At 44.1% G+C, this 24197-nt stretch overlaps 1 protein-coding gene across 2 annotated transcripts in view; it reads right to left on the bottom strand.

The window, feature by feature from the left end:
- Positions 1–24197, bottom strand: part of THOC7 (THO complex subunit 7) — a 30624-nt gene that overhangs the window by 427 nt on the left and 6000 nt on the right. For both annotated transcript variants that reach the window (XM_077451944.1, XM_077451945.1), the window contains exons 2-7: positions 23389–23506; positions 18069–18196; positions 11709–11795; positions 10933–10990; positions 3950–4016; positions 2497–2566 (exon numbers count right to left, since the gene is read on the bottom strand). In XM_077451944.1, coding sequence (XP_077308070.1) covers positions 2497–2566; positions 3950–4016; positions 10933–10990; positions 11709–11795; positions 18069–18196; positions 23389–23506 — 528 coding nt within the window. The remainder of the gene's footprint in view (positions 1–2496; positions 2567–3949; positions 4017–10932; positions 10991–11708; positions 11796–18068; positions 18197–23388; positions 23507–24197) is intronic.

Consider the following 24197-nt stretch of genomic DNA (forward strand, 5'->3'; position numbering starts at 1 on the left):
AAGCAAATATATAAAAAAAAAAAAAAAAGATAAGTATCCCATATGTTCATCTGCTCTTTTTTGTCATCTAGTCTGAAACCCCTATATGTAAAAAGGAAGTGATTAAAGTGACTTGTTGCAAACAAAAAACATGTCTTTATGATCTCCACTTCTGAAGAGGTTTACTGGCTTAAACATCTTCACGAGTGTCAGATGCCAGATTCTTCACAGTACCCTGGGTTCCTTCCACTGGTCAATATGTCACTATTGTTGTCCTGTAATCACGCAAGTGTCAGCAGAAAAAATAAAAAAATAAAAATAAAAAAAAAACAACAGCATGCAGAGGTAATAAATATTTTCTTTGCAGGAAGACTTGTGTAAATAAAAGGCTTCCAGAGATCAGAGATCTTTCTTTAGGCTCGGTTCACACTGGTGAAATGTGGAAACCATCACACGTATTGCATCTGACTCGCAGGCAGTTCACACTGCTCTCTGCGAACCGCTGCAGTTGTCAATATAAAGTTAATGACACCACAATGGATGGAATCAGATCACATGGGTCTAATCACCCATGCAATCCGATTCCAGTCTAGTAAGGGTCTTGCGACAATTTGCTCCGCATGAAATGCGATTTCAGAAACTGTATGGCTAAATTTGCACTGCACAGACATCACATGTGCTGTGCACAGGCATGCAGTGTGAATCACATGGGATGTCTGACATCACACCAGTGTGAACCCATCCTTATACCTAAAAACCTGAGTGTATCAAATTACTGGGACCTCCTCACGCACTTTGCTCTTAGGTAGAGAGATCCTTTGGGGTTTTCTTGCAGCAAAGAGCAGTTTGTAGAATAAAAATAAGTAACGTGTATTCTCTCTCTCTCTCACACACACACACACACACACACACACACTTTGCAGAAGCATCTTGTAAGGTAAGGGATCAATCACACGACTGGAGCATTGTACAATAATGTAGCTTACTCTATAAAGGAGACGTGCTCCAACTTCTACTCCTAGAAACTAATCACTATTGATTTTAGAAGCATAACTGAGCTAATACAGGCCCCTTTCACACGGGCACCTCCGCTAAGCGGAATCTGTTTGCTCAACAGGGGATCTCTCCGCTGATCCTCCGCTATGCAGAGTTAACATACACACAGTCCTGCTCCCCTCTAAAGGGCAATCGGATGGAAACGGACCGCCTGTCATTTCCATCCAATGCCATCCGATCCAGTCGGCCAGACACATGGCAAATAGGACTGCCATCCGCGTGCTTTTGGTGGACAGGATGGGATCAGATGTCGATATGTGTGCGCCGACATCTGCTGCTCCATAGAGAACAGTGCAGGGTCTGATCAGGCCTGCTAAAAAACGAACAGGCGGACCTGATCAGACAGCCTGTGTGAAAGGGGCCATAAGCTATAATGTAGCTCTAGTCTAATGAGGTTAATGCCCAGCAATTGATTAAATCTATTAAATCTCTCTGTAGCAAGCGATTAAATCATCCATGTCGCATATCCCAGAATATCAATGGTGTTGGTATTAGGACAGGGTTCCCTTTACTGCCATGATGAGTTGCAGCATTTATGCTTTCTGTGTAGCAAAGCTTTTTAGATCTACAGGGAGGAACTACATACATATATAGTAGGCTTACTACAAATATTAAGGTGACCATACACGTATCCATTTGTGATTGATCTAGGTTTGAGTTATTACAGACTAGCTGTTCGTCACTGATTAAAGCATCGAATGATGAAACACTTATGGTAGGGATTGTAAAACACAATAAGCAATTAAAAATAATAATTTAATCCATCTGTTGCTTGACACACATGCAAATATTCATTCGATGGATCAGAAACGACCGATCAAATTTAGCCACCGCAGACCGCTTGTCAGTATCAAAGCCTCACTACATTGACCAATTTGCGGATCCGTGGTTTACGATTCCAATTTAATTTCAACATTTTTGTCACACTGAACAATGATCATTATTAATATAGGTTTTCGATTTGTGCCACGCAGAATGGAAGGGCACTCCAGCCGAGTTGCCTTCACCATAGCGCATGCACATCGTAGGAGGATTTTTCTGACGGGCGATACCATTTCACAGGCACAATTGAAAGCTATACAAAGAGCGGAGGTGCCTCCCTGTAAACCTGCGGTGCAACAGCGAGGCACAATATGACAAATGCGGTGTCCGTCCGCTGTTTGCATAGCATTAAATTGTGACCAAAAAAATTGTATTTTCCCATTGAAAAAAGGTTCCTACAGTGCGCACATGTGCTACAGGACTTCACTCCAGAAGATCGCCAACTCAGCTGGAGTGCCCTTCCGCTCTGAGCATGCGCGGGCACTTATCCACAGAACACCACCTTTAGTTTACTCTAGACTGATCAGATGATTGGTTGGTAACAACACACTTTGTGGTTGCTCTTTACCTTACAAACAAAGCTTATCTATTCCCATCCCTGACACTTTCAAAGGATGAATATTGGACAAAAGAACTTACTTTCTAGGGTTTGCTGGAGTTCATGAATGGTGCTGAGGAGGACGTGGAACTGTTTTCGTCTTAACTCCAGCTAAAGGTAAAAGACAAATATTGACTAATTAATTTCCAAACACTATTATAGAATCCTACATATAAAACAGATGATTATCATTTCATTCTAAATGTGCCTGCGTTTTGTGATGTCTGGTTATTATACAACAGAGGGCTATATGCTAAAGATAAGTAATAGAAGAGTGGGAAGTTAAATTATTATTGATCTTTAGCCATCTTATTGCAGAGGGCTGTATGTATTTTTTACAGTATATACAGCTGAACAATATATTTGGGTAGAAGTTGTACGTCTACTGACCCAAAACTTCACTACTCCAAGCTGCTGCCCACAGATACATGAATTGAATGTCATGTGACACTTAAAGCTGATCTTCACATTTAATGTCCCTTTAAATAGTTAATTTGGGCTAAGCTGGACCAAATAACGAATTTCTGCACTAACAGGTGCACTTGCTGGGTCTGCTGTATTAAATGTATGTAGCCTCATCTATATACAACATACGGCTCTGTGTACTGGCAAGAAAACAGGAACTTGACACCCCACTCCTGGAACAAAATAGAGTCGGGCTGAGCGCCGCGTAGCCATTTACAGAAAGCTCTGTATTTATGAAGGAATACAAAGCTTCTTCTGATTGGCTTTAGGCAGAAAGGTGGGCAGATGACATCACAATCCCTGCCTCAGCCAATTAGAAGAAGCTTTGTATTCATTCATAGAATACAAAGCTTTGCATGAATAGCTGAACAGCGCTCAGCCTGACTATTTTGTTTTGGGAGTGAGAGGGAAGTCCCTGTCAGAACACAGAGATGAATATTGTATCAAAAGCAGCTACATACAGTTAATACACTGTGCCGAGCAAGCACACCTGTTAGAGCAGTTAATAGTTTGTTTGAACCAGCTTAGCCCAAAAAAAACTATTTAAGGCCCCTTTTTACACAGGCCGGATCTATTTCTCAGCAGGGGTTCTGTCTTGTTTCCCTGCTGAGCAGAGTGGGCGGATAACAGGTTCGCGTCTGTTCTGCTTATGCTGATCGGACACAACCCACTTTGCTCTCTGGGCAGTCATATGTAAACAGATCAGCTGTCCATTTATAACCGACTGCCCTCCAATCTGATTCGGCCAGACAGAGGGGGAACGGATCCCCTTCTGTTTGTTTTTGCCAGATAGGAGGTAGGTGGGGTACAACGGACACAGGTTTACAAATGACCGTATTTGTAGCTGCTGACTTTGAAAATTCTTGTCTACAGGCTGAAGATCCTCTTTAAGCAATTTACATTTAAAACAATTGCAGATGCAGATATACGTACCTAGCTCCTTCACACATTCTAGGCAGGTATTTTACATTTACTAGCCCAGAAATAAGACCGGATATCACAGTCTACGCTCTAGAAACTCATTCTCACCTTGTCTTCAACATTCTCCTTGGTGTGAGAGAGCTGCTTCAGCTCCTTGTCCAATGCTTCCAGTTGCCTGAAATATTACACACAGCACAAATCAGACATTTACAACCTGTCTGAAATCTACATATTAAAATGAAACAGCCTATCACAGGATTTTTCCAATGCAGTGTGTAACCTATTTTACACCATCACAAACTAATGTACTTAGTGCAATGCAATAACTTCAAACCAAAGTCTCACTTCTCATACTGAAATATGAGCTTTCTGTTTTGTCACTTTCCAAGTTAGATTTTCCACATTTATTTTAAGTGATGGAAAGTATGACCCATTATAATGGATGTGGCAGGTGGGTGAAGCTTTGGTATAGAAGTGAATTACCGGGAATCTTCAACAAATGTAAAAAATAAAAATAATAAAAAAAAAAGTCTAATTGATTTAATCCCATTCGCTGTTACCAGAAATTATGAATTGGTTTTTGGCAAAGTGATCCTATAATACAAACTTCTTTTATAAGGGCTCGTGTAGACAGTCATTGTTGTGAAGTTAAGCCTTTTGCCTTCAAAACGCAGTACTAAAAAACACGTGTTTAAAATGTGATCCCCAGCAGTTGGTCCAAATGAACGATTTACTTCTCTAATACATGCACCTGCTGGGAGCACTGTATTACACTATGGGGTGGCTTTACTAAAGGCAAATAGACTGTGCACTTTGCAAGTGAAATTGCACTCTGCAAGCCCAGATGCATTAATTTTCCTCAGAGGTTAGTGAATCTGGTAAAGCTCTGCTGATTTTCATCATCCAACCATGTGCAAGAAAAAAAAATAAAAAAAATTTCCTGTCGCATCATGGCAGCATACACCTATGGGTTGTGGCTCCGCCCCCGCAACCTGATAGGACCGTTTAACTATTAAATCTTGAGAGGGCCCCTGCTTCAGCATTCTCCTTTTTTTCCTCACCTGAGAAGACCGGACATCACCCCTTACCGCTATCGCCCCAGCCAGGTTCAAGCCTCTCCTGGGTGGAAGTCCTACCTGTACAGCCTCTAAATGAGCTTAATGGAGGAATCCCCACTCTGATGGTCTCAGGGGTATCGTTATTTATCTTTACAAATCTTAAACAGATTTATTATGCAGCGGCCTCTAACCTGTGCTTTCTAGGTATTTTCTGTTCCTTTCCTGTCAAACTCTGTAGAACCTCGCTCCTCGGGCGCCGATGATTGATCTCCTCTGCGCATGCGCTGGCGTTCAGTGCCTCCTTGTATTGCCGGTTCGCCACTTTCCAAAATGGAGCCGAACGTCGTGGGACATTTCTGCGCATGTGCGGGATGACGTCGGCGTTACGACGGCATTAGCGCGGGGTTAAAAAATGGCATTTTTGCTTTGTGTACCGTGGCTGCTGCTTCACGACCAAGATCGTCTTCGTCATTCCGATCGTTTCTTACATATCGTTCCCTTCGGATCTCAGGTCAGTCTCTTCGTTTCTAAAGTTCTTTTTCTGCAACTGGCATATCTCCCTACCTGTCTTTGCACACCGATTTCCATTCGTTTTTAGGATTCACTCTTCATGGAGGCCGCTGCCCCAGCAGACCATCGCCAGCCTATTAGGTAAGTGGGGTCAACATGGTAAGTACGAAGAGGAAAAAGAGAGCCTGTCACTAACACTGTCTAAATTGCACAGCCCTATCAGGTCATCCAGATCGTCGCACTCAAGGCGCTCAAGAAGAAGCCGCTCAAGTCATAGACGGGACCGAGACCATAGCAGAAGCCGCTCAAGGCGCAGAGAGAGCGGAGATCACAGGAGGAGGCGATCAAGGTCCTACTCCCGACATGGACATTCCTACCACAGAAGATCCCCTACTAGCAGACACTCTTCTCGCGCTCAAAGTCTCCATCCCTCTGGAAACTCATGCTGGGTTTGTGGCGCAATAGCACTCCCAGATAAGCTGGCCTGTCGTTCATGCTTCAATGAAGCAACAAAAGACAGGGAATTAGATCCTAGTACTCCAGCTACTGAATTGCCCCTCCAAGTCGCAGGGCCGGAAACTAGCAGACCTTTGCAAGGCACCACATCTGCTGTTCCCTCCACTTCAAGGATAATGATGACATTGACGCCTCTAACGGCTTCGACTTTGCACTAGTTGAACCCTTCATTAAATCAGTGAAGGAAGCGATCAATTGGGTGGAAGAAAAACAAACTCCTCAGAAGCTGAGGAAATATTTTCCAAATCTCAAGAAAGATCCTGAGACCTTCCCATTTATTGAGGAACTAGAGGATTTGATTAAAGAGGAATGGCAAAAGCCGGATAAGAAGATCAGTCTAACTAACAGGTTAGCAAAACTTTATCCCCTGAAGGAGCCTAGTGTCACTCCATTAGTGACCCCGCCAGTGGTGGATTCTTCTCTGATGCGTCTTGCCAGACATGTGACACTTCCAATCGAAGATGCGGTTACATTTAAAGATGTACTAGATAGGAAAATTGACCTAGATCTGAAAAGATCTTACCTATCAGCAGGAGGCGCATGCAGACCAGCTGTGGCCCTAGCAGCTGTGGGTAGAGCCATTTCCAACTGGTCCGCCAATACCGAGAGACTGGTGTCAGAAGGAGGGGAACAAGAGAAGGTAATCAGCCCTACAGGAACTATCTCTCGCAGGCGACTTTGTCGCAGAAGCCTCTGTAGATATAATTAAATCTACATCTAGAGCAATGCTGAGCTCAGTAATGGCCAGAAGGGCACTTTGGCTGAAACCCTGGTCTGCAGACCCATCCTCGAAGACAAACTGGTGCAAGATTCCCTTTGACGGAGCAAATCTCTTTGGAGAAAAGCTAGATTCTGCGATTTCTAAAGTTACCGGGGGAAAATCGGGTCTGATCCCTTCAGATAGAAGATCTAAACAGCAAAGACCGTCAGCCCCCAGACGTAACCTCCCAGACAAATATAGGGAGGCAAGATCCTACAGACCTGGCAAGGAGTACAGGAGAAACTGGAAGAACCCTCAATCATCCTTCCTCAGGCTCCAGAAAGCCAAGACCCCTACTTCAGGGGATCAAAAGTCTTTTTGAAGGTGCGCCCGCCCAACCAGCTGTAGTAGGAGCCAGGCTAAGGTTGTTCAAGCAGGTATGGGCGGGGACAATAAAGGATCCATGGGCAGTGGCGACTGTCCAATTCGGACACAGATGGAGGTTCCGAAAGCACCCAAGGGACCATTTCCGAATAACAAGGATACCATCATCTCACCAAAAGAGAGTACTACTGAACGGATATGTTCAGGACCTAATCCAGAAGCAAGCTATAAGGGAAGTTCCTCTACCACAGAGAGGGAGAGGATTCTATTCTCCTCTATTTCTGGTAAAAAAGAAGACAGGAGACTTACGTCCTGTCATGGACTTAAAGAAACTCAATCACCGAATCCTGGTGGAGGCATTCAAAATGGAGAGTCTGCAGACAATCCTCCAGGCCATCAACATAGGAGATTGGATGCTCTCCATCGATTTGCAAGACGCCTACCTGCACGTTCCCATTCACACCTCATTTCAGAAATTTCTCCGTTTTGTTGTAGGTCATCAACATTTCCAATTCCAAAGTCTCCCGTTCGGAATATCCACTGCTCCAAGAACATTTACAAAAGTGTTACTGCCAGTAATTGCCCTATTAAGGGAGCAAGGCCTGAGGGTGCACCACTACCTAGACGATATCCTTCTCCTGGCCGACAACCGAGATTCCCTCCTACTACACCGCGCAATCCTAATTTCCACCCTGCAAAAATTTGGGTGGCTGATAAATTGGGGGAAGAGCAGTCTAAATCCCACACAGCGAATGATTTTTCTGGGGGCAGAGCTGGATACCCGACTCAATACAGTAGAACTCCCGGAGGAGAAAGTTCCCATCCTAATCCGGAAAGTAAAGAGGTTACTCGTGGCCACTACCATCCCCGCCAGGGAATGTCTCAGTATTTTAGGGTCATTCTCGGCGACTATCCCAATGGTACAATGGGCCCAGTGGAATGCCAGGCCTCTTCAAATATCATTCCTCAAACAATGGAACGGCGTGTCAATCACCCAGCCGATAGTGATCCGGGAAGAGGTGAAGCAATCACTATAATGGTGGACAAAACCACACAATCTGAAGAGGTGCAAACGCTTAGTCCTTCTCTCTCAAGAAGTAATCACCTCGGATGCCAGCATGGAAGGATGGGGAGCACACTATCGTCACCACGCAGCTCAAGGTTGTTGGCCATTCAGGACACACGATGTGGTTTCCAACTTATTGGAGATGAAAGCAGCATTCCAGGCACTACTAGCCTTCAGCCCATTTCTGGAGGGAAAAGATGTCCTGCTAAAGATGGACAATCGAGTGGCTGTGGCCTATATCAACAGGCAAGGAGGCACCAGGAGTCGCTCCATGTTGCAAGAAGTCCAACCAGTCTTCCAATGGGCGCAACTGAATTTAACCAGTCTCAGGGCAACATACGTACCAGGTGTCCAGAATCAGATAGCAGACACCTTGAGTCGACAGTTCATATGCAACCACGAATGGGCCCTAAGCAGTCAGGCCTTTTCTCTGATAACGAAGACTTGGGGGGTTCCGGATATCGATCTGGCAGCAACTCCAAACAACGCAAAGTGTCAGAGGTACCTGGCGAGAGTTCCCTTTCCTTCGGCGGAAGGCACGGATTGTTTACAACACAACTGGAATTTCCACCTAGGTTACGTGTTTCCACCAACTCCAATCATATCGAGGCTTCTACTCAGACTCAGAAAATCAAGTGCCACAGTTTTAGCAGTCCTGCCCTTTTGGCCGAGGAGGCCGTGGTTCACGACCCTACTCCAATTGAGTACAGCAGAACCATTGCCGCTCCCTGTGACAGCGGATCTACTCTCTGAAGGTCAATTCCTCCATCCATGCCAGGGGAAGTTACACCTAACAGCATGGAGACTGAAAGGGCTAGGTTCATAGCTCACGGATGTTCCCACAAAGTGATAAACACCCTTCTCCAAGCCAGAAGGTTTACCACTAATAACACTTACAAGAGAATCTGGGATAAGTTCCTCTCGGTCGCACAACAACAAGCCTGGGACCCTTCATCCCCTACAGTTGCTCAGGTCCTAGAGTTCCTTCAGCTAGGTCTTGACAAAGGTCTTGGTTCAAGCACCTTGAAAGTACACGTATCAGCTCTATCTGCCATTACGGGGGTGAAATGGGCTCAAGAACCTCTTATTTCTCAATTCCAGAAGGCTTGTCTAAGATTGAGACCTCCCAGAAAGCCCTTATTTCCAACTTGGGATCTTTCGATAGTACTGGACTTCCTATCCCATGACCCATTCTTTCCAGTTGAAAAAGCTTCCCTTTGGAATCTAACCCTCAAAATCACCTTTCTTATAGCGATTACATCAGCCAAGAGGGTGTCGGAAATGCATGCACTAATGGCAAAGGAACCATACCTTACCATCTACCCAGACGAGGTAATTCTGAAACCTTCAGACCGCTTCGTCCCCAAAGTGGCTTCCTCCTTTCATTTTAATCAGGAAATATGCCTTCCCACTCTTTCTACAGAGCAGGGCGGCCCTCATCCACTGGATGTAAAATCTAACTTACTGGCCTACCTCTCGAAGACCAGTGACTTCAGGAAAGTGGAAAACCTCCTAGTCATCCCTCATGGCTCCAGAAGAGGACAGGCAGCTACTTCCCGCACCATCGCAGCATGGCTTGTGAAAATCATAAAGAAATCCTACTCTTCTAATCAAGCTCAGATACCTGAGGGCTTAAAGGCGCACTCTACAAGGGCAATGGCAACCTCCTGGGCAGCCTTCTGCAAAGTGTCCTCAGAAACCATCTGCAAGGCAGCCACATGGTCTTCAAAAAGTACTTTTATATCCCACTACAAAGTGGACTCCGCTAGGTTGTCCACGGTGGAATTTGGTAGAGCGATTATTCAGTCCAATTCCTCCATTCCTTGTAAATAAACTTTTTCTGCTTAGACCCACCCAGTTTTGCGAGTTATTCCCCATAGGTGTATGCTGCCATGATGCGACAGGAAAACGGAAAATTGTATACTCACCTTTCCGTAATTTTCCTTTCCTGTTGCATCTCATGGCAGCATACAGATGCCCACCTGTCTAAGGTGAGGTATCTATATATTGAGAATGCTGAAGCAGGGGCCCTCTCAAGATTTAATAGTTAAACGGTCATATCAGGTTGCGGGGGCGGAGCCACAACCCATAGGTGTATGCTGCCATGAGATGCAACAGGAAAGGAAAATTGCGGAAAGGTGAGTATACAATTTTCCGTTTTCCTTGCACCGGACTGGGTATTCTTTACAAAGTGAAGCTTCACCACATTAACTAAACACTGGGGAAATTAAGTGCAACTGCACAATCTATTTGCCTTTAGTAAATCCACCTTTGTATGTAGCATCCGCTACGAGCCGTATACAGCGCTGTGTTTCGGTAGCATGATGGGAAATTCCCACTCCCAGAACAAAAACTGAGTTGGTCTGAGTGCTGCTCATCCACCCACAGTGGATTTTAGTACTTTGTGAATGAATACAAAGCGTCTTCTGATTGGCTGAGGCAGAGATTGGCTGAGGCAAAGTGAAGAGCGGCTGACATCACAATCAAAGAAGGCTTTCAATTCATTCAGAAAATACAAAGCTCCCTGTGAGTGGCTCAGGAGGACTCAATTTTGTTCTGGGAGTGGGATGGGCAGTTCCCATGGCATTGCTGAAACACAGTGCTATATACAGTGTATACACTGCTCCCAGCGCATGGATTAGTGAAGTAAATAGTTTGGACCAGCTGGGTCAAAACAAATTATAGTTTGGTAAAAGCTGAATATCAGCTTTAAAAAGCCAAACATTGCAATAGTTTGTATTTGAATTCTCTTGCCTGCAATATAAACTCATCTCAAAACCAAAATGCCCAACTATATGAGCTTTCAGCATGAACATTCACAAAATGTTCTTCTAAAATAGTGCAAGGAAATACATACTTTAATGTCTCATGGCGATCTGGATGATTCTGTATCACTTTGGCTAATGCATCATACTCTGGGAAGATAAAAAGATAAAAATTAGGATTGTAGATTTTTTAAATTTAAATGTTTTAAATTTAAATTTTTAAAATATATATATATATATATATATATATATATATATATATATATATACACACATATACATATACATATACATATACACACACACATCCATCTTAACTTTGCAGAGACCGAAACTTTTTTTACTTTTTAGAGCTGAACTCCAAGTGAACAACCTAATAAACTGTTGAAATATGCAACTACTCTGTCTTCGAATTTATAGTTTTATCTGCTCAATATTGTGATTCCTGCATCATTCTCACACTGCATAGCCAGGTTAGTGACCTCACTTTTCTCCAGTTGGCTAAATTCAGCATGGTCCCAGACCAGTCCCAAGCCAGCTGATTGGACAATGAAGTGACACTGTCATCGCTTTGGTCTCTATCCAGTCAGCAATGGAGAGGTTAATTTATGGAACTATGTATATCAATTTTATTTTAAAAACAAGTGAATCACATAATCTGCTAAAATCTCTCTTTTCCTATGCGCTCAAAAGTTCTTTCATACAAAACATGGTATTTAATACATGACTAACAATTTACACCCCTATGATCATCACCATTATCTCATAGAAACTTTAGATTAAAACGCGATTGTTTAGCAGTTTGAAGCCGTATCGTATATTCTGACCTGACTTAAAGTTCAGCATGCAGTAAAAACAAATGTCATACCTTGGCGATTCTTTCGGATCCGCTTGGCCTGTAAAATCTGTTTCTTGCATTCAGCTATTTTCTCATGTGCTGCTGCAATACTGCTCTCTGGAAAAGAAAAATCAGCAGGTCATTCTGATATCAAACTCTAAACCCCCATACACGCTATCAGTGTTTCTGCTGAGTTTTTCCTTCAGATTTACCAAAACCATGTAGTGCAAGGGCCTGCCTGATTGCATACACATTGAAACTCCTAAGGTTTCACCTCATATTACCGTATATACTCGAGTATAAGCCGAGAATTTCAGCCTCTTTTTTGGAGGCTGAAAGTGCCCCCCTCGGCTTATACTCGAGTCATCGCTGTCTGCCCGCTCGATCAGCGTGTCGAGCAGACAGACAGCGGCCATTCTATAATTCAAAAGCCGCGCCTCCGGCTCCGCCTTCGCCTGTGATAGGCGGAACACTGAATTTCCCAGCAGCCTGTGTTCCGCCTATCACGGACATCGTATCATCCTCGTACTACGGACGAGGATGATACGATGTCCGTGATAGGCGGAACACAGGCTGCTGGGAAATTCAGTGTTCCGCCTATCACAGGCGAAGGCGGCGGCGCAGCTTTTGAATTTTACAATGGCCGCCGAGGCGCCGACGAAGAGGGCACGGGACGGAGGCAAGGCAAGGCACGGCACGGGACGGGACGGGACGGGACGGAGGCAAGGCACGGCGGCAAGGCACGGCACGGGACGGAGGCAAGGAGGCAAGGCACGGGACGGAGGCTCGGGACAAAGGCTCGGGACACAGGTAGGCTGGACACACACACACACACACACACACACACACACACACACACACGGATGGAGACACACACACACACAGGGATGGATGGATACACACACACACAGGGATGGATGGATGGATGGAGACACACACACACAGGGATGGATGGATGGAGACACACACACACAGGGATGGATGGATGGATGGATGGAGACACACACACACAGGGATGGATGGATGGATGGACACACACACACACAGGGATGGATGGACGGACACACAGGGATGGACGGACACACAGGGATGGACGGACACACAGGGATGGACGGACACACACACAGGGATGGACAGGCATGTCTCACCCTCGGCTTATACACGAGTCAATAAGTTTGCCAGTTTTTTTGGGGGTAAATTGGGGGACTCGGCTTATATTCGGGTCGGCCTATACTCGAGTATATACGGTATATGGTTTTGGTAAATCTGAAGGAAAAACTCAGCAGAAAAACTGATAGTGTGTATGGGGCTTTAGTTGTTAATTATCATACAAGCCCCCAACCCCTGATTTAGAACCGCTAAGTAAAACTCATAAAAAAAAAAAAAATCTTCGCATGATATCTTGGATCCTGAACTCCTACACTAGACCACCAGAAGATGTAGTGTAAGGTGGGTTTTTTTCGGCTTTCACTACACGTTTTTTTAATTGTAGTAAGTGGGGCTCCCTGATCAGCAGTGTCTGCCTTAGGCACACAACTTGTGTGTTTTTTTTTGAAAAACTTGAACTCGCCCATATTTGCCAACAGATTTTCCCAAAATTGGTGAAGTGATAACAGAAAGTTAAAACATACGGGTCTAAGAAAAACACCTTCTGGGACATGGTCCAGCCTTGGTGACTGGCGGCTCAAACACCGATTGCTGAATTGTAGGAAGGCAGAGGAGACTTTATATCCAATATCTGGAAGTCCTAGGCTTTTTCAGGTTTGCCAGCCTGCCATGCGGAAAACCTCTTACTTTACCTAGTATAGGGTACAGGTTCCCTTTATGTTCTATAATTTAGGATGTATTAAAATATAAAACATTTTTTACCCCAACACTTCATACTCCTGATGATGTGGCTGCTTTATCATGTACTTGGATAAAAAAAAGTATCCTGTTCTCTTTGTATTGCGTGCTCATAGTTTCATAGTTAGTAAGGTTGAATAAAGACACCAGTCCATCCAGTTCAACCTGAGCGAGTGTCTACCCCTATGCCTGTACATTGCACACTCACATTGGTCCCTACCCTCAAGGAGCCCACAATCCAAGGTCCCCATTCATATACTAGGGCCAATTTTGGACAGAAGCCAATTAACCTACCTGCATGTCTTTGGAGTGTGGGAGGAAACCGGAGTACCCGGAGGAAACCCACGCAGGCACAGGGAGAACATGCAAACTCCAGGCAGGTAGTGTCATGGTTGGGATTTAAACCAGCGACCCTTTTTACTGCTAGGTGAGAGTGCTAACCACTACACCACTGTGCTCTATGTGAAATCCCTGGTGATCCTGCCAGACCCTCTGCTTTCCTGTTAAAAACTGACCACACTAAGCAGGGAAACACACAGCGCTCAGTTCTCTAGCTATGGTGGGAACTCAGCCTGCTCTGCTCCAATGATCAGACTTGTCCTGACACCACCACCCCCTCCACAGCCATTCACCGGGAAGCTCCATTCTCCTTCCCCAGCTCTTATGCATTTTACAACTGGAAAATGAGGGCTGGTGAGCATGGTCTGCCTGGGAGTGGGGGCGCACAACGCCAGCAGGTGGGGTTGAATGGGAGCTCTTCCCCCAGTGATCGCCCAGAGGAAGAGAAAAGATAACTGGCCGGATCATCAGTGTGCGGAACATCGCTGTAGCAGCTTTCATTTCAATTGCCATGTGTTCCCCTGCACTCGCTGTTACATACAGTCCTGTCTCCTGGCCCGGGTACTTTGATAGACAGATTAACCATCCAATCCCGGGACGTGTGACATATATCAAAGTGCCAGGGCCAGGAGGCAGGGCTGTATGTGGCGGCGAGTGTGGGAAACACATGGCAATTGAAATGAAAGCGGTTACAGCGATGTTGCTCTGCGCTCTGATGATCCGGCCGGCAATACTCTTCCTCTCTTCCCCTGCACAGGTGAGGAATCACTGATGGGCACAGATGAGGTGGCCCTGATTGGCACAGACAAGGCTTAAGGATGAACTTCAGTGTGTTCGCACAGCCCACGTGCAGGGCCTGCCAGGAAGTCAGCGCTAATCACAGGCAGTGAGACATTTCCCGATCTCTGCAGCCGCGCATCGGGACAATGTCTCACTGCCTGTGATTAGCGCAGTGCAGTGCCGACTTCCTGGTGAGCGCTGCACGTGGGCTGTGAACACGCCTGAGCTCATCCTTAGTGAGGATGCACTGATATGTTATGAATATTAACAACATCTTTAAATTTTGCATACAACATTTAAATGGTAATTTCATGAGATCATTTATGAGGGTGCGTTTAGGGGCAGGGCAACTGGTGGCGATTAACCCTTGAGGCCTGGCTAGTAGCTCAGGACTTACATTTTGAGCCCCGTTATATACAGATATTGAGACATGCTTTGCTGACATGTTCCTTTAGGCCTGGTTCACACGAATGTGATTTCAGATGTGCCTTGCGACTAGAAATCGCATGACAATGGAAATCACGTTATTCTCTATGGTGCCCATTCACATCAATGCAGCACAGCAGGACACGGTTTTGAAAATGGGTGCTACTTTGATGTGAAAAAACAAAGGAAGTGCATCCCTAGCCCAATAAAACTCTATTAGATCAAATTAAAAAATTAACAAATATGCACCCACATGCTCCATGTGTACACCATGCCCATCAAACTACAGCATCTTGAATGGTATAGTGCAGAACTCAGTCAGTATTTTCCTGCTGAATCCTCCCTATCTGTTGGCACCAGATTGCCAGTACACTATAGGAGGGAAACAGGCCACACACACAGCATAAAGATGACAAAAACCAGGAGGTCCGGGAAGAGACTGGCAGCCGGCCTGAGAAGCAGTGTGCATCCAGGAAAAGCTGGATGGGTCACCGTGGATATGATGCGTTTCAGGGGCGTGGCCTTTTCCAGGTATTTATTTACAGCACTAGGGATGCGCTTCACTTGTTTGTTTCTCTCATTTTAACACTGTATATAATCTTTGCGCAGACAATAAAGGGATGGCTGCAAAGATTTAGGCGCAGTTAAGGCTGTACTACTGAGGTTCTGGTTGCAATCACCTAAACCTGAGCGTGGGATTATCTGTATATTGCTGCTACTTTGATGTGACTGCAGTATGATTCTGATCACAGAGACAATAGAAATGCACCATAAAAACGCATGTACATGCATTTTTGGAGGTTAAGACTCCCCAACAACCCGTATCCAGTCTCCTCCTACCAAAGAACACAATATTGTCAAAAACTCAATCAAGTTGCACTAAATAATCACACTGGAAAATCAGATCAAATCACGGCTGCTTTGTACTTTTATACCACTATGCACTCTCAAAAGCTGGGAGACAAATCGTAAGATAGGGAAAATAACTCTCAGATTCCAGACTTCAGGTGAGACCCTGTCCCCGAATAGGGATAGATAAGGGCAAATTTTTTATATATTTTTTTAGAAATCTAGGACTACATTTTTCAGTCCTCGATAGAGCCCAGCAGTGTTCAGTTCTCTTTAGTAGCATACTGTATGACAATTTTTTTTCCCGCTCAATATTTTATAAGGCCCATTTACTTGCATTAACCCAACTAGTTATCACATATTAAGGTGCATTGCATTAATGCAGCTTATTCATTTTGAACATATATTGCACATAAACAAGATCCAAGAAGGCTCGAAACACACTTTGAATCTTATTTTGTAGCCTAATGTTATAGTAATGGAAACAAGTCTATAACTTCCATGTAGCAGCACTGGGGTCATTGGTTTGAATCCCAACCATGGCACCACCTGCCTGGAGTTTGCATGTTCCCTCTGTGCCTGCGTGGGTTTCGTCTGGGTATTACGGTTTCTTCCCACACTCTAAAGACATGCTGGTATGTAAATTGGCTCCTGTCTAAATTAGCCCTAGTATATGTACGAATGTGAGATAGAGACATGTGATTGCAAGTTCCTTGAGGGCAGGGACTGATGTGAATGTACAGTACGAGGTGTGTCTAAACGTTTGGTAAATAGTCAAAAATCCCACCGGTAACATGGGCCAGTTGCACGTGCATGCACATGGCTAACCAGAGACAGTGCCACCTAGCGTGGAGTACACGTGACCGTGAGGGTAAACGCGCTGCGGGCAGTTGAACATAATCAGTTTGAGAGGTAGGGTCACAGTGCAATGGAGCAACAAGTGAACATCAAATTCTGCTACAAATTGGGGAAAACTGAGACGCATGAAATGTTGGTGCATATGTATGGGACGAAAGCTGCGAGCAAAAAATGTGTTTACAACTGGTTGAACCGCTTTCACCACGGGAAGAAAACGACTGAGGATGAGCCACGTTTCATGGTCAGCCATTGACAAGCAGTATCCCAGACATGATCGAGCAAGTGTGACAAATGCTGGCACAAGATCGGCGACTGACTGCGACTGATGGCAAAGGAATTGGGCATTAGCAAAGGTCGCTGCGCACCTTCGTTCATGAAGAGCCACAGAAGATAGATGAACAGCAAAACGGTTGGAAACCTCTGGAGATTTCATTACCATGTGTGACCAGGATCCATCCTTTCTGCAAACCATCGTCACAGGGGATGAGACCTAGTGCTACCAGTTCAATCCAGGATCCAAGAAGTAGCCACCATATTCCCCCAATATGACGTATGCAGATGCATTTCTGTTTTCCCGCCTGAAGAGAATAACGAAGACACACGTTGTGCGTAATTTTTGTTTGCATCTTCCATTTTGTTTTCGCATACTATTCACTGAACTTTTTAGACACACCCTGTATATTAAATGAAATAGAAACAAATAAACTTGCTTTTAAAAAGATTAGGAAGGGCATCTGTCCCCTGCCGGCTCTAAGACTGAGAACCGAGTGATCAAACCCTGCCGATTGCTTGGTTCTCAGGGTTGTCATTCATCGCTGTCTGAGAGGCTGAGCCGGGTGCCTGTTGTGTGTGGATCTCAACCATACGGACGTAATCGTTCTCTAGCCTAGACTGGCTCAGCCTGCTGTCTGATGAAAGCAGGTCACAGGAGTGCAGAAAGAACTTCACTCCTGTAATCCACAGGATAAGTACAGCCAAACAAGCTTCAGCTATACTTCTTTAATAGATGTAAGAAAGACACCAGCATGCTTCCCCCCAGCCGCAATCCAAGGCATGTTTGGAACCTACCCCTGACCATCAGCTGGCACTACTGAGCAGCTCTGAGACTTCCACCGCTTGGTCTGCTAAATCTGTTTACCTCAGAAACCCACTGAAAGCAAACAGGTTTGGAAGCAGAAAGTCTCAATAAAAAAGGTAAAGCAGCAGCTAAAGGGCCTATATCACACTAGGAACAAACTTCAAATACAGAACAAGTACATAACGGATATAGAATTTAAAATTATTGATGTTTACCAATGTCACTGTAGATCTTCTCATAGTTCTCCATTTCTCGCAGGTTCATGTCATGTACAAGGAGAGTTTTTCCCATAGAGAATGAACACTGTGATAAACTGCTGAGCATCCGCTGGTACTGGGTGTATCTGGCAAATTCAGAAAACATGCAATTAGAAAGTGAAATTTTAAATACAGTAGAGGTGGTTTGGTCAGTGTTTACAGTCTTTGGTCAACTATGTACAACCAAAACCTCTGCCAAGTGTAAGTAGTACCTGATATTCACTACCAGAAGTAAAAATTATGTGTAATAAAACTGTGGACCAAGCGTCTCCTCCATTTTTGTTAGTAATAAAACATTTCCCCCTGGGTGATCCATGTACATTGTTGGGATTTTAACAAACTTTGCTGCAAATCCTATCTTTTGTTATTCTGAAGAAATAGCTGTTTCTTTGTGTCCATGTGCACAGTGAATGAGAATGGGAGTGATTTTATAATCAGCTATTGCACTTGCAGGGATCTAATGAGGAAAGTAGTAGGGTCTGCATCCCTTAAGGCTGGGTTCACACTTGCTGCGGCTCAGAGCAGGGGGTCTGGTGCATCCTTGTACAATGATTCAGGTGCAAATCAGGTCCAAATTTCTGCCTAAATTCACAAAGGGAGACAAACATGCACAGGACCCTTTTCCAGTGCGGACCACGGCCGCACCGGAGCTGTGTGAAGCGGCTCCATAGAGAGCAGGTTACACTCATGTCATGCAAATTAGATGTGGGGAAACCCATATCCAATTCGCATCAGTGTTAACCCAGCCTTCGACATGCTGTCTCTTTGGGAGTATCTCTCCAAAAATGTCAACATTTTAGTTACCCTTTAATGCTCAGTCCAGATGTTTATCAGGGTACATCAGTGGTGTACACACCATCCTTTGAGAAACACTCATTTAAAATGAACCTGGCATAAAAAGATTGGCTTGTGCCATTGCCATACCGCCTGCATGTACCTTTTCAGACTATGTTATTTTAGCGCTCTGCCTGGTTTGAATTTTTTCCTCGCTTAGGGAGAAACTCCAGGCAAAGCAATATAAGTCAATGGGCATGTGTATATCAAATATTATTAGTGCATCACAGAGCCAAGCTTTCCATATTGGGATAGATGGAGAGAGGGGTGAAGAAAGTGAATGTAAAATTTCTGACTTTAATGTGAATGGAGCCAAAGCATTACCAAAGTGATTGTAAATGCTTGATTTATTTTTTATTAGAATAACAAACATTTTATACTTGTACTCGGTTCACACTGGGGCAACTTGTCAGGCGACTTAGCCGCCTGACACGTCACGCTCCATTACAATGTACATGTCCTGTACAATTAAATCGTTCTAATAGGAGCGACACAAGTCGCTCCGACTTAGAAAAAAGGTTCCTGTACTACTTTTGGGGCGACTTCAGGCAACTTACATTTACTTCTATACAGAAGTCATTTTGCAAGCCTCCGCTGAAGTCGGATGCAGGTTGCCCGAGACAGTCGTGCTGCCTCAGTGCAAACCGACCCTAATATGCTCTGTGTAATCATTTTCCACAGTGCAGCCCCTCTCCTTCTCCTCTCGGGTCCCCCGTCGGAGTTCCTGGCTCACTGACACACAGGGAGTGGTGGCTCAGCCCTGCCCCTTGCCTTCCCCTCATTGGCTGTGATTGACAGCAGCAGGAACCAATGGCTCCCGCTGAGGTCTCTAAGCTAATAAAGTGGCGGAAGGCCCAGAGATCCTCTGCTCTCCCGTGCAGTGCTGGATTGAGATCAGGCTCAGGTAAGTATAAGGGGAGGCTGGGAGGGAGCGGCATGCAGAAGTTTTTTTTACTATAATGCAGAGAACACCTTTCGAACCACTTCAAACCCTCCTCAGTACAGTCAACAATCCACCAAACTTGGCTGCTGATAGCTGGAAGGACTAGACTTTCCTTCAACCAACAGCTCTGGCTTCAGCATCTAGAATATGATTGTATGAAGGAAACAACACTTCGTGTTTTGAATATCTACTATTATTCTTTTCTCTTTTTTTGATACATTGTTAAAATAAAAATACTTTATATTTTTTCACAATTATTTGTAAGGCTCACAGTTCATGCCTTATAACTGCTAGATACTGAGAAAATCAGCCGTACCAGATTTCTTCAATTAAGGAGAAGCCTTTTTTTTTCAAAGAATACAACATTTCCTCTGATTGGCCAAGGTGCAGATTCTGATGACATTCACTCACCCCTCCACTTCAGTGAATATGAGGTTTCCTTTGATTGATTGAAGAAATAGAAGGCTTTTCCTAAATAGTGGAGATATGGGACGACTGACTCACCCTGAATGCGCAGTGTAGAGAACGTCTCTGGTACTGCTGCCAGAACACCTACTACAGTATATTACAAACTATGCAGTAGCCTATCCACTTTGCAAATAATTTGTTTGAACCAAACTAGCACAAATTATTTAAAGCGCCTGGAAACCTAAAAATCTCTTTGAAGCCCCATACACAGTCACACACATCAGATTTTCTGCTGATTTTTTTCCTTCAGATTTACCAAATCCATGTAGTGCAAGGGCCTGCCTGGTTGCATACAAATTGAAACTCCTAAGGTTTGACCTCATATTATATGGTTTTGGTAAATCTGAAGGGAAAAAAATAAAAAATCAGCAGCAAATCTCATAGTGTGTATGGGGCTTAATTTTTTTTATTTTTTTGTATTGCTAATGACAATTTTACATTGTGGGACTATGCCGCAACTGCAAGCCGAGCATTTGGCTCGCGGTTGTGGTCCAGCCCCACTGAAATGAATGTGTGAGTTTGACAGGCAGTGCTGCCTGTCAAACTCTGCACTCGAGTCAAAAAAGCGGTGGCTGTTGCATGTGTATAGCACTGTCCAGCTATATTGTTACAATTTGGGTGTTTTTTTGGGGGCCTGTCTAAAGATCCCTTAAGCAATACATAGTTTTACAGTCTTTCAGTGAGATTAGAGCGGCACGATTGTAGATAAAATGAGAATCACAATTTTCTTGCTTAGAATAAAGATCACAATTCTCGGTGTAACATCATCTTTCACATTATACAAAAAAATTGGGCTAACTTTACTGTTTAGTCTTTTTTTTTTTAATTCATTGGAGTTTTTTTTTTTTTCTAAAAAATTGCATTTAAAAAAGACCACCTTGCAAATACCGCATGACATAAAATATTGCAATGACCGCCATTTTATTTGTCTATGGCCTCTGCTAAAAAAATATATATAAGGTTTGGGGTAGCAAATAAATGCTGATTTTTAACTTGAAAGCAACAAGTGTTTGAAAAAAGCTTAGTCTTTAACCACTTCCCACCCGGCCAATGCACATATACGGCCGGGTGGGAGCCGCCTACTCCTGATATGACGTTCAGGAACGTCATTCAGGAGTAGCGGGATCGCGCGCGCGCGCGCCCGCGCAGCGGCGCGATCCCGATGCGCCCGTGTCACCCGGACACGGCGCATCTCAGATCGGCAGGAGGGCTCTGTGATTGGCCCTCCTGATCACATGACGGCCGTGTCCAATCACGGCCGTCATGTGATGTAAACAAACAGCCGGTTGCTAGGCAATCGGCTCCTCCTCTCCTCACACAGAAGTCATCGCTGTGGAGAGGAGAGCAGATCGCTGCAGCCGGCTGCTGATCAGTGAGTATGGGCTGCTTTTTACAGCTTTTTACTCACTGATCACCAGTCTAGTGTACACAGTAAACACACCACACAGTAAACACATCACACAGTATAAACACAATGTCCCCACACATGTCCCCAAAACATACATGTCCCCAAATAATAAAAACACATGTCCCTAATAATAAAAAAACATGTCCCCCACATATGTCCCACTAAAATCACATGTCCCAATGATTATCTGCACACATATGTACGTGATCACCTGCACACATATGTACATGATCATTTGCGTACATATGTCCGTGATCACACAAACCAATTATTATACACTTAACGGATTTTTTTTTACCAAAAACATGTAGCAGAATACATTTTGGCTTAAATTTATGACAAAATTTGATTTTATTGGATTTTTATTGAAGTAGAAAAAAGAAAATATTGTTTTTTTTTTCCAAATTTCCGCTTTTTTGCGCTTATATCGCAAAAAATAAAAAACGGAGTCGTGAATAAATACCACCAAAATAAAGCTCTATTTGTGCGAACAAAATGATAAAAATTTCATTTGGGTACAGTGTAGCATGACCGCGCAATTGTCACTGAAAGCGCTAGAGCGCTGAAAGCTGAAAATTGGGCTGGGAAGGAAGGGGGCGAAAGTGCCCTGTATTGAAGTGGTTAAGTGATTAAACTGACCTCATTTACAGACCGAAGTTCATGCCTTTGATCTATAAGAACCAAAATGATGCAATGGGGGTTATTTACGAAAGGCAAATCCACTTTGCCCTGAAAGCGCACTTGGAAGTGCAGTCGCTCTAAATCTAAGGGGGTAGTTCTGAAATTAGGGGAAGCTCTGCTGATTTTATCATCCAATCATGTGCAAGCTAAAATTATGTTTTTCATTTTCCTCGCATGTCCCCCCTCAGATCTACAGTGACTTTACTTCCAGTGCAAAGTGAATTTTCCTTTAGTAAATAACCCCCCAATGTTTCTTTTTATCTTTCAGCGCTGAGCAATGTTGTGATACACTTTCCCGGTGTTCTGTCAAAACAGCCAACTCGTCAAAATCTCCAACCCGCGTCACTTCCGGTGACTCTCCAACATCAGTAATTGGACATTAAGTGTGGCTGTTTTGACACAACACCGGCATCGTATACGCTCCGGTAGACAATATAAAGGAGTGGACATTGTTAGTTCGCCCGCTAGTAACCAACAACATGGCCGCCTCCAAGGCTACAACACCTTTTTTCCTCTTCAACCGTTGTTCTATCAATACAGCCAACTCATTGCGTATCGGAGTATATGAGTTGCCGGTATTGTGTCAAGACAGCCAACTCATCTAAATGTCCTATTACTGATGCTGAAGAGTCACCGGGAGTGACTTGGTTGGAGATTTTGACGAGTTGTGTGTTTTGACAGAACACTGGCTGTTTTGTTTTATTTTTGTTTTTTTTTGACAGCTCTGAGCAGAAAACTGCTCTGCATATTACATGTATCACAATTTTCTTTAACGATTAATCTATATTTTTTTTCTCCTATGCCCGTTTGTTAGAAGGCTTTATAATAAGATTATGCATTATATAAAATCACTTTTGTAAAAACTGAAGAGATCTTAAATTCCGAATCATATATTGAAAGGCTTTCATTAATATGAAAAGATGGGATATGCATTACATTCTTACCCATCCTCCTGAGATCCAGAATTACACCATTTTATAAAACTTTTCACCAAAAGGTTGATTCTTCGGTCATCACCAGCGCCATCCCCATCAATTAGAAGACGTTTACGGATAACTTCATCTATACAAAGATAGATTTATAAAATGTTATGTTTGTCAGGAGTTACTTAATATTATAAGCAAAATATTTAATCTTGTAGGACTACTAATAGGCTATATTCACACCAGCGATCTGTCCAGTGTGAATAGGAGGGCCGGAATCTTTGGATTCCTGCTTTGGCTCTCAGTCGCTGGGTGTGTCCACCGGCACTGTTCACTATAAGCAAAGATCTCCGGCAGCCGCAGATTTTCAGTGCTTTCTGCACAGCCAGTGATTACCTGTGGTGATCGCTGGCTGAATAGCTGCAGCCACCGGCTACTCGTTATAGTGAATGGGGCTGGCGGCCACACCTAGCCGCTAGTTAGCAGCCTGAGGATCTGAAATCCAAGCTCTTCTTCACCTTCTTTATGCAGGACTTTCAGGACGGATCAGAGGAATTTCTGCATTTGTGCTGATGAATCAGAATTGCTCTGATCCATCCTGGAAGCGCTGCGCAGAGAAGAGCTGGGATTTCAAATTCCAGGACTGCTGGACCAGGGTACTGACAGCTTATCAGCCATAGAGATAAGTACAGCGGGGACTGAGGGGTGGGGAGGGTGTATGATGTTAGTCTGCCTTTTCATTTTTTTCAGAAAAAGTGAACTTAGGCCTTATGTATATGGGATAGGTATGCTCCAAATATGCTGCCAGAAAAAAAATGCCTATTTGTATG

The sequence above is a fragment of the Lithobates pipiens genome, unplaced genomic scaffold (assembly GCF_037356315.1).
Source record: "Lithobates pipiens isolate NorthernLeopardFrog02 unplaced genomic scaffold, aLitPip1_a1.2 Scaffold_23, whole genome shotgun sequence".
NCBI lineage: Eukaryota > Metazoa > Chordata > Amphibia > Anura > Ranidae > Lithobates > Lithobates pipiens.